We start from the raw sequence: 11,902 nt of genomic DNA on the forward strand, positions 1-11,902 counted from the left end.
AAAATCTATTTTTCAACTTTTACGGGAAGCTGTCATGCATCATACATTTCACTAATAAACCTCATCAAAAATAATTTTTTTTATTTATCTTAAAAACATACAAAGATCAAAACAAATTACCAAACAGCTATCTAATTTCAACAACAACACTTTTTTTACCAGTATTAGAGCACCCCAAAACAGACCCCAAAACAAGAGTGCCAAAGCTCATGAATTAAGATTAATTACAAATAATAATAAACAAAAATTTTCTCTTGATGAAACTTTGAAATAGGCAACTGAGCCGAGGACGGTAAGTAATTGATAACAACAGAATCAAAGGACTTAACTGCAAAAAAGTCCTTTTAAAGTAGAGTTTTGTTTATATAAAATGCACACATACACACAGTGGATATACACAAACAAGACTCCTCTCATGCTCTCACTCTCTTTTCCCCAATTTCTGAACTAACACAAAATGTCATCAAAGGGCAAAGCAATCGCCGACCCCAAAGGCAAGCGGAAGATCGACGACGACAAAACTGGAGGCCGGAATAAGAAGCGCTCCGGCGTGCTTCAGTTCTTCGAAGACTCTGCTCGTGAAGCTGATGAGAGCGATGATAGTTTGGATAGCCTCTTCGGTGACGACGAGGATGGTGGTATATGATCTCTCTCTCTTCCCCGCTCTCGCCTCTCTTTCTCTTCCCCCCCCCCCTCTCTCTCCCCCTTCCTCTCTCTTTGTCTCTCTCTCTCTCCCTCTCCCTCTCCCTCTCTCTCTCTTCGTCTCTCTCTCCCCCTCTCTCTATACATATGCTTGCGTGTGTGTGGTTATGTATAGTCCTAGTTTTGATTTGCATGTTGTTTTGTGTGAATCTATCTGGATAAATTAGGGTTTTGTTGTTTGGTGGATGTTGAATATGAATAGATCTGATTATGTGAGATGTGAAATGATGTGTGTAAATGATTTAAATGGATGTGTGTTTGTAAGTTAGGGTCTCGGGGAAACATGTGAAATTTTATTGGAATTGAGTTCTGAGGTTTGTTTGGTGTACTATTAGCTTAAGAAATGTTAATGTATGTTGTTTAGGGTTTACTTGTGGTTTGGTTCTCTTATCATTTCTATGAGTTGAGAATAAAAAGACATTTTATATGTTGTTTGAACACGATGTATTTGATTATTTTTCTGTTAGTTTTTGGTGATTACTATGTTTTTTTGTAAATATCTGTTTATCGTTTGGCGGAGGACTTGCCTTCTATTGGGATACATTTTATAATGATTTGAAATAATTTTTATTAAGCTGGAAGGGGAATGGATGTACCACATTTCACTTTTCGGTTATCTTTGAGAGGGGTAAACATCATTTCCGAAATTGTTTATATTTCTGTTTGTTGATTTATTTTTTTTACCCGTATACCTTCCTGAGATTAAACATAGGAGAGATGTTTGTCTACCTTAATTTTAATAAAAACCCACTTACTAGATAAGAGTTTTCGAAGAATACTAAGATATGTCTAGTTGCTTTACTGCGATGCCCCAACTCTAGCTCTTTGCTTCTATGTCGAATATCATCTTTAATTAATCTTTTTACTGTAAACAGATTTTCTGGAAGATATATTTGATGAGGAAGCTAATGTCAGTGCTGAACAGCAAAGAAATGTCGCCCTTCGTGTAAAGGAGGAAGAGATGACTGAGGAAGAACATGAAAAAATGCTGGAAAAAATGGTCCAAGAACGTTACAAACCAGGTTCTAGTTTCGTTACATATGCAGAAGATAGAGTTGACTCCCAAAGATCTACTGAACGGAGTACAGTGACTTCTTGTGATCCTATAATGTGGAAAGTTAAATGCATGGTGTGTGTTTGACAACTTCTGCTTATATACAATTTGGAAATACTTTTACTGTATGTTTCATTATTTCTTTGACTACAGGTTGGTCGCGAGAGGCATTCTACTATCTGCCTTATGCAGAAGTATGTTGATCTTCAGTCCATGGGGAAAAAACCGCAGATAATTACTGCTTTTGCAGCTGAACATGTAAAGGGTGCTATATTTATTGAAGCTTACAAGAAAAATGATATATATGAGGTATGGTTTTCCTTTTTTTTTTTTTTTTTAATCAGTAGAGATTTGGTGATTATATTTCCAGATAGTGATACCAGAAACTAATGTGTGGCATTTTATTGTATAGGCTTGTAATGGGCTTTGTAGTATTTATCCAAGTCGAGTGGCTGCTGTTAAACCAGGTGAAATTTCTAATTTGCTTACTGTCAGAAGCAAGCCCTGCAACATTACCTTGGGCACCTTTGCCCGCGTTAAGAGTGGGAAGTACAAGGGGGACCTTGCTCAGGTAGTTTGTGCATGTCATTTATTCCACTAGTTACCTGCTGTTATATACTCATTTTCATTTCATTCCTTTTCTACCCTTTTGTTAATGCACATGAATGTACATCTATACGTCTTTTATCTTTATCTTATGTTTTTGTTTTATCATAAGTAGTTTCTTGACAATATAGTGATTACTTTGTAGGTTGTGGCTGTGAATGAATCAAAGAGAAAAGCTACTGTGAAGCTGATTCCAAGAATAGATCTACAAGCTTTGGCGGCAAAATTTGTAATATATTTATATTTATTCTTTTAAAAGATCAACATTAATATAACATGCATAATTTATATCTCAATATATGCATGTATCGTCAGAGAACACCTTTTAAACAATTTACGCATAAATTTGTATTGACATGGAAATTATTATTTGTGAGGAGATAAATATGCATGTTTATGTTTTTCGTATGCCATGCCTTGATTCGCTTACTAATATTTGTAAGTAATGTTTCCCCTGTGTAAATTAATCTGGTTGGGGGATTTATTATCTAATTTCCTTTGTTGAAACTTGCACTACTCAAATATCACTGAATAACCTTGTGATTTTGAGATATTGACCCTTTTACACACACATTACAGGGTGGAGGAGTCGCCGCCAAGAAAACTGCTGGCCCTGCCCCACCCCCTAGATTGATCAGCTCTAGTGAACTTGAGTAATATGAACCACCCACTCTATCATATATGTATATTGGCTCCTGTACATGTATACTTATGGTGTGTAAATAATATTTTAGGGAGTTCCGACCTCTCATTCAGTCTAGGTGTGACCGTGATAGCAATACATTCTATGAGGTTCTGGATGGCATGTTGCTAAAGGATGGCTATTTATACAAAAAAGTCCGTATTGATTCTTTGAGCTTGTATGGTGTACTGCCGTCTGAGGATGAGCTCCTAAAATTCGAGTCTTCCAGGAATGAGGAATCTAATGATGTGGAGTGGCTCTCTGAGCTTTATGGTGAACAAAAGAAAAATATTACCAGAAGAAATGATAAAGCTGGTGGAAAAGGAGAGGGTTCATCGTCCTCAAATTTGGATAGTGATTTAGAAGTACATGATATGGTTTTTTTCAGGTAATTAGTACCTATTGATGCCAACTTTTATGTTAGTCTGATGCTTCCTCTTGAATCTTTTCATACATTTATGGTGTACTGCATGGTTCATCAGTACTGAAAATGCTGTTAATTTTTTATCGTAGCCGGACTGGTTTTGGTGTTATTGTAGGCATGGAGAAGGATGACAGCTTTAAGGTATACAATCTTGTATATTCTGGGTTAACATTTTAACTTGTATACTGGTAGTATATGACCTAGCTATATATATACTATTTAATATTCCCAGGTCCTGAAGGAGGGTTCAGAAGGGCAAGTAATTGTGAATGTTAAACGTCGGGAACTGAAGAAGGCATCCTTTGATAATAAATTTACTACATGGGACCGTCACAAGAAGATTATATCAATAAATGACTCCGTCCGGATTTTGGAAGGTCAACTAGAGGTCAATCATTCTCATATATTTCTCCCTCTTATCTAGTAAGATCTATGTTGCTGAAGAATTGTTATCTTATATCAGTCTTGCCATATTTCCAGGGAAGGCAAGGTGTCGTTAAGCAAATTTACAGAGGAACAGTCTTCATTTATAATGAGTCTGAACAGGAAAATAGTGGTTATTACTGTTGTAAATCTCAAAACTGCGAGAAATTTAAACTTCTTGGTGATGCATGTAAAGAGAAGGTTTGAATGTTTGTCACATATAATATTTAGTTTGCCGTCACATGATTATTTAGTTCCCCCTTTTTTGCAGCCCAAATTTTAAATAAAAAATAAATATGTATTTTAATTGCATATGATCAGGGTGGTGCACAAGCATCCTCGAGCTTTGATGATTGCCCATCATCTCCAAAATCACCTCTCTCCCCCAAAAAGCCATGGCAAGAAAGGGATAGTACCTGTATGTTTTGGCCCTTATTCAGTTGAATCCTCCAATCCTATTTTTGAATTTTCTGTGTAACTTTTCTAATAAAATGATGCAGTAAACCAGGGTGGCAAAGATGAATTATTCTCTGTTGGTCAGTCATTAAGAATCCGGATAGGCCCTTTGAAGGGATATCTCTGTCGTGTCTTGGCCCTAAGAAGGTCAGATGTTACGGTGAAGCTGGATTCTCAGCACAAGATACTTACAGGTTTAGTGATACGTCTCATACTTGTTTTCTGATCCTGGAAATATGGTTGTACAGATTTGTAATATGTTACACATGCAGTTAAAGCTGAGCACCTCGTTGCAGTTCGTGAAAAGGGTGTTCTGACCGGGTAATATTAATTAGAACCAACATTTATGAAGGCTTTCTGTGTTGTTTTCTATAGTTTCTTTAGTTTCTTGATGCACTGTTTACTCTTTGCATTAGTGATGGCTTGGAGTCTAAACCTTTTGATTTGCTTGGAACTCAAGAAGACGGCCCTGGAGGTAAGAAAATATTTCTTTTAATAGTAGAGAGACTTGTGGTAATGTCTCTCTGTTAATTAGTATATCTGAGCCATGCAACTGGAAGTTCTCATTGCAAGTGACATGTTAGATATAACTTCCCAAATACATTTTAGAAATATTAAGAGTTTACTCTGTTTATTAGCCATATGTTAGTCTTTATGTCAGTCATGATTCTGAAAATTGTCACTACACTGTAATTGTCGCAATCTGTATATGTCATTTTGGTCTGTATTCCCTACTGTAGCTTGTGGTTAAACGGCCTGTTTATTATATAATATTTTATATGTGTTAATTTATTCACTTTGAAGGTTGGATGGATGGGGCAGGGACATCAGCAGATGTTCAGGGTTGGGGTACTGGTGGCCAGACTACTGAGAGGTTAGGCTTGTTGACTTCCTGGTTGATATTCATATTAAAACAGTTGTGCAAGTTTTAGTCATCGTTACCTGACTACTAATTTTTCCACATGGACATTTCTTCTGACCCAATTGCTGTTCGACTTTGGCAGTAACTCTTGGGGTGCTTTCCCTTCAAGCATCGCGGTTAGTCTATAACCTGCTTTAATATGTTTCAGTTTCTGTACACAAAGAGATATGGTATAAAATGCCTTCTTCCAACTTTTGCAGCCTAATCCTGAAACAGGATCATTGGATCCTCTAAACTCGATGGATATTGATTCAAAAAAAGGTAATAACTTCTTATTCATGTTTGCTCAACGAATTTGCATCTTCACTTGATTTTCTCCTCACACATACCCTGTATGAATAAGATGAGGGGGCAACATGGGAGACAAAATTGGCACCAACTCAGAGTTCATCATGGGGAGCGCCTGCAACTCGCGAAACAGCTCTCGCTACTACTGAGCAAGTTGGTGGTTGGGGAGGAAGTGATGGTGGCTGGAGTAAAGCGGCTTCTGATACTGTCGGTGGCAGCAATACTTCTGATAGCTGGGGTAGGGCAAAATTACCCGGCGATGATCAGGCTGGCCAATCAACTGATGCCTGGGGGGCAGCAAAAGATAAATCTACCAGTACATGTGATCCCTCTGCATCTTCTTGGGGAAAGAGTACTGATCCAACTAATAACCAGGATGCTGGATGGGGCAAGTCTGAGGGAACATGGGGTAAAGAAAATAATGCGAGTGATAATACAACTAGTGCCTGGGGCAGTGCAAATGTAAAGAATCAAGTGGATTCCTGGGGTAAAGGTAAAGATGGTGAAGATGGTCCTAGTGAAGGCAGATCTTCTTGGAATACATCCACCACTGTGGCAGATAAAGGAACTGGGGGTTGGGGTAGTGGTAATGGAGGTGGATTTGATGGCAGTGGTGGTGGAAGGGGTGGTGGACGTGGTGGGAATGGTGGAAGGGGCGGTGCTGGTGGCAATTCATGTTACAAGTGTGGGGAGTCTGGGCATATGGCTCGGGAGTGTAGTCAGGGGGGCGGCGGCGGCAATGCTTGCTATAAGTGCGGGGAATCTGGGCACATTGCTCGGGAGTGTAGTCAGGGAGGTGGTGGGGGCAGTAATGCTTGCTACAAGTGTGGGGAAACTGGGCACATGGCTAGAGAGTGTACTCAGGGCGGCGGCAGCGGGGGTGGTAATGCTTGCTACAAGTGTGGGGAAACTGGCCACATGGCTAGAGAGTGTACTCAGGGGGGCGGCGGCGGTGGAAGTAGAGGTGGAAATGCATGTTACAAGTGTGGGGAGACTGGTCACATGGCTAGGGAGTGCACTCAGGGTGGCAACAAAGGAGGAAATGCTTGTTTCAAGTGTGGGGAGACGGGACACATGGCTAGGGAGTGTAGTCAGGGTGGCGGCAGTGGTGCTGGAAACAATGTCAGAAGCTCTTGGAGTCATTCAAACAAAGGTATGCTCATTGCATGTACTTTTTTATCGGCTTGTATGCTCATTGCTGAAAAATGCTTCACGCTCCAGAGGTGCATCATATTTTTTTAAATAAATATGAGTTGAGAATATTTTTGCATGTAATAAGTAAAAAACCATCCTTTGATGTTATTTGATATTACAGTATTGAGCAAGATTGCTAAATTATTTGTTGCTTTCCAAGAAAAAGCAGGAGAAATTAAAAGTTACTATGTATTTTTATTATGTTTATCACCTTTACCACATTTGTAAATACATGATTAAAGAATCCAAGAATTTTTGCTCTGCTTCACTTTCTTGGTGACTACCAAAGTAACAATTAATGTCTATTTTCTTATGCAAGATGTAGGAGAGACCGCGTGGTCGACGAAATCTGATACTAATCAGAATTCAACCTGGGGTGCAAATTTAGCTGATGATGCTACTGGAAGCTGGGGTGCATCTGCACCGGAGAAAGAAAGCAGGGGATGGTCAAGCAAAGCTGTCCAGACTACATCGACTGATGCTCCTGTTTCAGAAACTGGCGGGTGGGGTAGCTCTTGGAATAAAACCTCTGATACCTCTAAAGATGGAGGGTCCAGCTGGGGAACCGCTTCATCTGAAAAAGAAAAAGAACGCGGGGGCTGGTCAAGTAAAGCAAGTTGGAATATGTCTACTCCAACACCTGATAAAGAAATCGGCGGCTGGGATACTGCAGGTAATGATGGTCGTGCTAGTGGGCGAGGAGGCGCTGCTGGTAATGCCTGCTACAAGTGTGGAGAGAGTGGACACATGGCTAGGGAGTGTCCTCAGGGTGGCAGCAGAGGAGGCAATGCTTGTTACAAGTGTGGGGAGTCTGGTCATATTTCTAGGGAGTGTCCTCAAGGTGGCAGCAGAGGAGGCAGTGCTTGTTACAAGTGTGGGGAGTCAGGTCATATGTCCAGGGAGTGTCCTCAAGGTGGCAGCAAAGCAGGAAATGCTTGTTTTAAGTGTGGGGAGACGGGTCATATGGCAAGAGAATGTAGTCAGGGTGGTGGCAGTTCTTGTTACAAATGTGGGGAGACTGGTCATATGTCTCGGGAATGTAGCAAGGCTGGTGGCAGTGGAAATAATTGTTTCAAGTGTGGTGAGAGTGGTCACCAGGCTAGGGATTGTACTCAGGGTGGTGGTGGAGGTTATAGTACAAGCTCATGGTCTGCTAAAAACTCGGTAGTTAGCTCTAAAATACTGCACTTCATTAAGCAGCATATACGCGTTTATCTATTTTATAACGGTTTTTTTTTTTTTTTTACAGACACAGCTAGAGACCAGTCGTCTCAACTTTGAGAAAGGTGTGATATCTATATCCCTTTTTTGTTGAAGTATTCTTGTACAATGTGAAATTAACTGGTTTTTTTGATTGCCTGTGCTCTGATTACCCATTTATATGATCAAGATGTAGGCTCTGCTGCCTGGGGGAGTGCAGCGGTTCCAAAATCATCATGGGGTGCAGCCAAAGCTGATGACGGTGCTCTTGCTAGTGAAAATGTTGGGGGCTGGGGAAATACTGATAGTGGAAGGAACCAGTCTACTCCTGCTATTAACGATAGCACTGTTTCTGATTCCTGGGGTGATTCTAAAAGTGAGAAAGTCACTGGTGGATGGGGTAGTGCTGCTGAACCTGGGAAGCCTACAAGCAACTGGAGCACTGGTACAGAAGGGAAGAATCAATCAGTTTCATGGGGAGGTACTGCAGACAACGGGAACAGTAAAGAAATATCTGATAGAAGCATGTCTGCTTGGAACACATCAGGAGGAAAAGATACTGGGGGTTGGAATACATCTGGCGAAAAACAAACTGGGGGATGGGGTGCTGCTGGTGGGAGTAACGCAGGTGAAGGTGGATTTAGTGGCGGTCAGGGGTTTGGTGGTCGTGCTAGCAGTGGAAATGCTTGCTACAAGTGTGGAGAGTCTGGGCACTTTGCCAGAGAATGTAGTCAGGGAGGTGGGGGTCGTGGTGGTGGAAGGTCTGGTGGCCGTGGTGGTGGAAGTGGTTGTTATAAATGTGGACAGGAAGGGCACTTTGCCCGAGAATGCCCTAGCTCGAATAATTGAACTTTTTAGCACTATGGTGAATTTCTCTTAAAACTTGGTAACTTTCTTCTTTTGAGGTTTTCTTGCTTTGTCACTTACATTGAAGTCTGTTTTTGATGGTGAACTTCTGTCCTCTGAGGACCTTCTAGAGTGGTAGCTGGCAAGTTCTTGAATGTTTTGCTTTTAAGTTCCTAAAACTTAGATTTAGTAATTTTTTTGTTCCTGATTCTAATGTTCCATGTATGAATCTATGGAGCTCCTTTTCTTCAGTATTGCACCAACTCTTATATTATTTGACGAGATTAAACTGCAGAAACCGTGTAGTTGTAGTTCTAAATGCTAGTTGTGAGCCTGGTATAGTGGTAATGCTGTTTTATAAACGGGGTTTCAATCGAGAATGAGGATGAGTATACCAATTTCCAGGGGTTGAAAATCGAGAATGAGAATGAGTATCTGAATTTCCAGGGGTGTGGAAGGAATGATTTACTTGTCAAGTGGGAAATTGTGAATGATGAAGTTCCTATTTCATTTAACAAAATGGCTAATCCAAAAACTAACAAATACTCCCTCCGTCCCTCCCATTTCTTATCAAATGGGTTGAGCACGGAGATTAAGAAATATGTATAAAGTAGTGAAAAAAAGAAAGAAAAGTGGGTGAAGTGGTGGGACTCATTGATTTTTAATGTATAAAAAGAAGATCGGTTTGGCTAGTGTGTGCCCATGGGCACATGCTAAGCACTAACATTAATAAAAATGGAGGGTTTTGATTGGTGTGGTTGTTGTAACTGCAGGGGGGTCCACCATTATTAAAGAAGGTAAGCCAATAGAACCCTCCAATTTCATAAATTTTGGTGCTTAGTGTGTGCCCATGGGCACACCATAGAAAAACCGAAAGAAGATAGTGGAGTAAAAGTAGTGTGAAAAGGAAAGAAAAGTGGAGAAGTGATGGGATCCATTGATTATATTTGATAAGTTTTGAAATGTAAACAATTGGATGAGACACCCCAAAAAAAAATTGTAAAAAAATCGAAGGGACGGAGGGAGTAGGTTTGAGATTTCGATTCTTGTTAACTGGTTCATTAATCGATTCTTTGCTTTTGGCTGGCTTGTTGACCCTTCCCAATTCGCCCTTGCTCTTAAGAATAATTAATGACATATGATGCCTATTTACTGCTTTAAAAATGCTGACCGTTGGGTCTGGGTTTGAAAAAATATGAGCCTTGGGCTGTTGGATCAGACTCCAAATAGATTTTCTATTTTTAGCATATACTACTTGTTTTCGGTTAGCACTTAGAGCATCTTTAACGGTGTTGGTTATAATCGTTGGCTAAATTGAACATGTAAGATATTGTGTAAAATTTGCTGAACCTATAAGACATTGTACTTAAATGGCATTGGCTATATTGGTTGGCTATAATTTAAAAATAAAATGTTATTAATATTTTAGTTTGTTAAAATAGAATATATCAGTTTAATATGGTAATAAATGATGTGCAATCATCCTACAGATTTCTTACAGACCTGTAGAGGTTCGACAAATATAACCATCCATAAGAGGTTGGCTAAAATTATAGACAACAGATTCACGTGGTTGGAGTATGATTTTTTCAACGGGTTGACTAAATTTTTTATATTTGGAATATCAACTCACATTTTAGCCAAGGGGTTTGTATGATTGGAGATGCTCTTAGCATGTATGTCCAGCCCAGATGAAGTCTGAAATGGTATATGTTTATAATTAGGAAGAAAAGTACGCATATATTTCATATTTAGTCAACTCCATTTAAATACTCTTTTAAGGCTTAAATGTTTCTTGTGAGTACGACTTACAAGTGCGCTTAAAAACAAATTAATTACTTCAAAAAAAAAAACAAATTAATTACTTCAAACAACTGGACTAGGTTAAACTAATATATATAGCAATACTAGGTGATTAAGAAGGTGGTGGATCTGTGGCGCAATGGTAGCGCGTCTGACTCCAGATCAGAAGGTTGCGTGTTCGATTCACGTCAGGTTCACAAAACATTTTTTAAATAGAAATTACAGCTGCTAAATGGTCCTCTACTCAGCTACTGCATCCGTGACTACACATGTCGACATTATGTTAACACATAGACTATATATTGCACTCACTCGTTTCTATGAAATCAACGTCCCCAACGATCCAGATGTTTACGGTCAGCACAGTGCTTGATTTTTATCAAAACAGATTGGGTTACTATTACCTATATATACGGCTATACCGAATGTTCAAAATTCATCCAAGGAGCTCCTGCGGTTTCAAAATTTCGAATGCGAGTTTAAGTCATCGTATAAAACAATTAATTCAATCTATAATAATTTTTGGATCACTTTTTAGTACTCAAATATCCGATATATCATAATAAGATGAGCTCGAAAAGGTTTAAAAGATATATCTACTGTACAAATAACAACACCGTCATTTTGAACCGGTTTATAAAATGGCAAGTCATGTGTAAAAGTCAGTCACTAATTGTAGAGTAGCAGCCAGTTGATTGTTCCAAATTTGAACTTTGGCGCCTGAGTTTAAATTATAATTGATCACTTTTTGACTCGCATTAGTGTCGAAAATGCAACTTTTCCACGTACTTAATACAGATGTCCCCTGTCCAAATACTTTCTACTCGAGACCAAGAGAGATGCATGCATTATCATCAAAATCATGGTTTAAAAGTTTTGCATGCATTATGCATGTGTGTTATTGTTGTAAAAATGGGGAAGATGCAGAGCAAGACATAGGTGATCTCGACAAGAAGATGAGTCATGACTGATATCTAGTACTGTACATATGCTGCTGATGTTTGAATCCATTCAGAAGATGTTCAGACAGGCTGAAGCTACTGCGAACATACAGGTCCACTGGCTGCCCACTGACATGTCCACTTGTCACTCACTTTCACATGCATGGAGTAGGAGCTGGGATTTACATGGACAAAAGCTAGAAACAAAGTAGGTATTCTCCAGCAGAATTATCAGGAAACAGAGTATGTGGTCCTCTGGTCATTTCTTTCGAACCCTTAAACTTTTCAAAGCCAGGCCATCTGACCGAGAAGTTATTGGTTCGTGGTGTTAAGTGACTAATTTTTCTAAAATTTTAAGATA

At 39.4% G+C, this 11,902-nt stretch overlaps 1 protein-coding gene and 1 non-coding gene across 4 annotated transcripts; both read left to right on the plus strand.

Moving 5' to 3' along the window:
* Positions 1 to 371: 371 nt before the first annotated feature.
* On the plus strand, positions 372 to 9,048 carry LOC108195858 (protein RNA-directed DNA methylation 3). 3 transcript variants are annotated; one of them, XM_064081626.1, is made up of 21 exons: positions 372 to 638; positions 1,578 to 1,831; positions 1,910 to 2,065; positions 2,169 to 2,327; positions 2,508 to 2,591; positions 2,942 to 3,015; positions 3,097 to 3,432; positions 3,558 to 3,609; positions 3,701 to 3,856; positions 3,949 to 4,092; positions 4,213 to 4,309; positions 4,392 to 4,541; positions 4,620 to 4,668; positions 4,764 to 4,822; positions 5,152 to 5,221; positions 5,352 to 5,385; positions 5,470 to 5,530; positions 5,613 to 6,710; positions 7,077 to 7,915; positions 8,001 to 8,037; positions 8,142 to 9,048. In XM_064081626.1, the coding sequence occupies exons 1-21, from the start codon at positions 458 to 460 to the stop codon at positions 8,798 to 8,800; spliced, it is 4,749 nt and encodes a 1,582-aa protein (XP_063937696.1). In that variant the 5' UTR covers positions 372 to 457; the 3' UTR covers positions 8,801 to 9,048. The 3 variants fall into 3 exon arrangements, with proteins under 3 accessions (XP_063937696.1, XP_017218343.2, XP_017218344.2); XM_017362854.2 differs by having other exon boundaries at positions 373 to 638; positions 7,071 to 7,915; XM_017362855.2 differs by having other exon boundaries at positions 373 to 638; positions 7,071 to 7,915; positions 8,148 to 9,048.
* Positions 9,049 to 10,725: 1,677 nt separating this feature from the next.
* TRNAW-CCA (transfer RNA tryptophan (anticodon CCA)) lies at positions 10,726 to 10,797 on the plus strand. The gene has a single exon. It is a non-coding gene; the product is annotated as a tRNA-Trp (tRNA).
* Positions 10,798 to 11,902: the final 1,105 nt, after the last annotated feature.

Source organism: Daucus carota, chromosome 7, assembly GCF_001625215.2.
Source record: "Daucus carota subsp. sativus chromosome 7, DH1 v3.0, whole genome shotgun sequence".
Classification (NCBI taxonomy): domain Eukaryota; kingdom Viridiplantae; phylum Streptophyta; class Magnoliopsida; order Apiales; family Apiaceae; genus Daucus; species Daucus carota.

What these genes read in the sequence shown, in the direction of transcription:
- LOC108195858 (XM_017362854.2), top strand. Translation starts at nt 458, where the DNA reads ATGTCATCAAAGGGCAAAGCAATCGCCGACCCCAAAGGCAAGCGGAAG. An exon ending in ACAAGGGGGACCTTGCTCAG is followed by an intron (nt 2,328 to 2,507) that starts GTAGTTTGTGCA and finishes ATTACTTTGTAG; the next exon opens with GTTGTGGCTGTGAATGAATC. An exon ending in GTGATGCATGTAAAGAGAAG is followed by an intron (nt 4,093 to 4,212) that starts GTTTGAATGTTT and finishes GCATATGATCAG; the next exon opens with GGTGGTGCACAAGCATCCTC.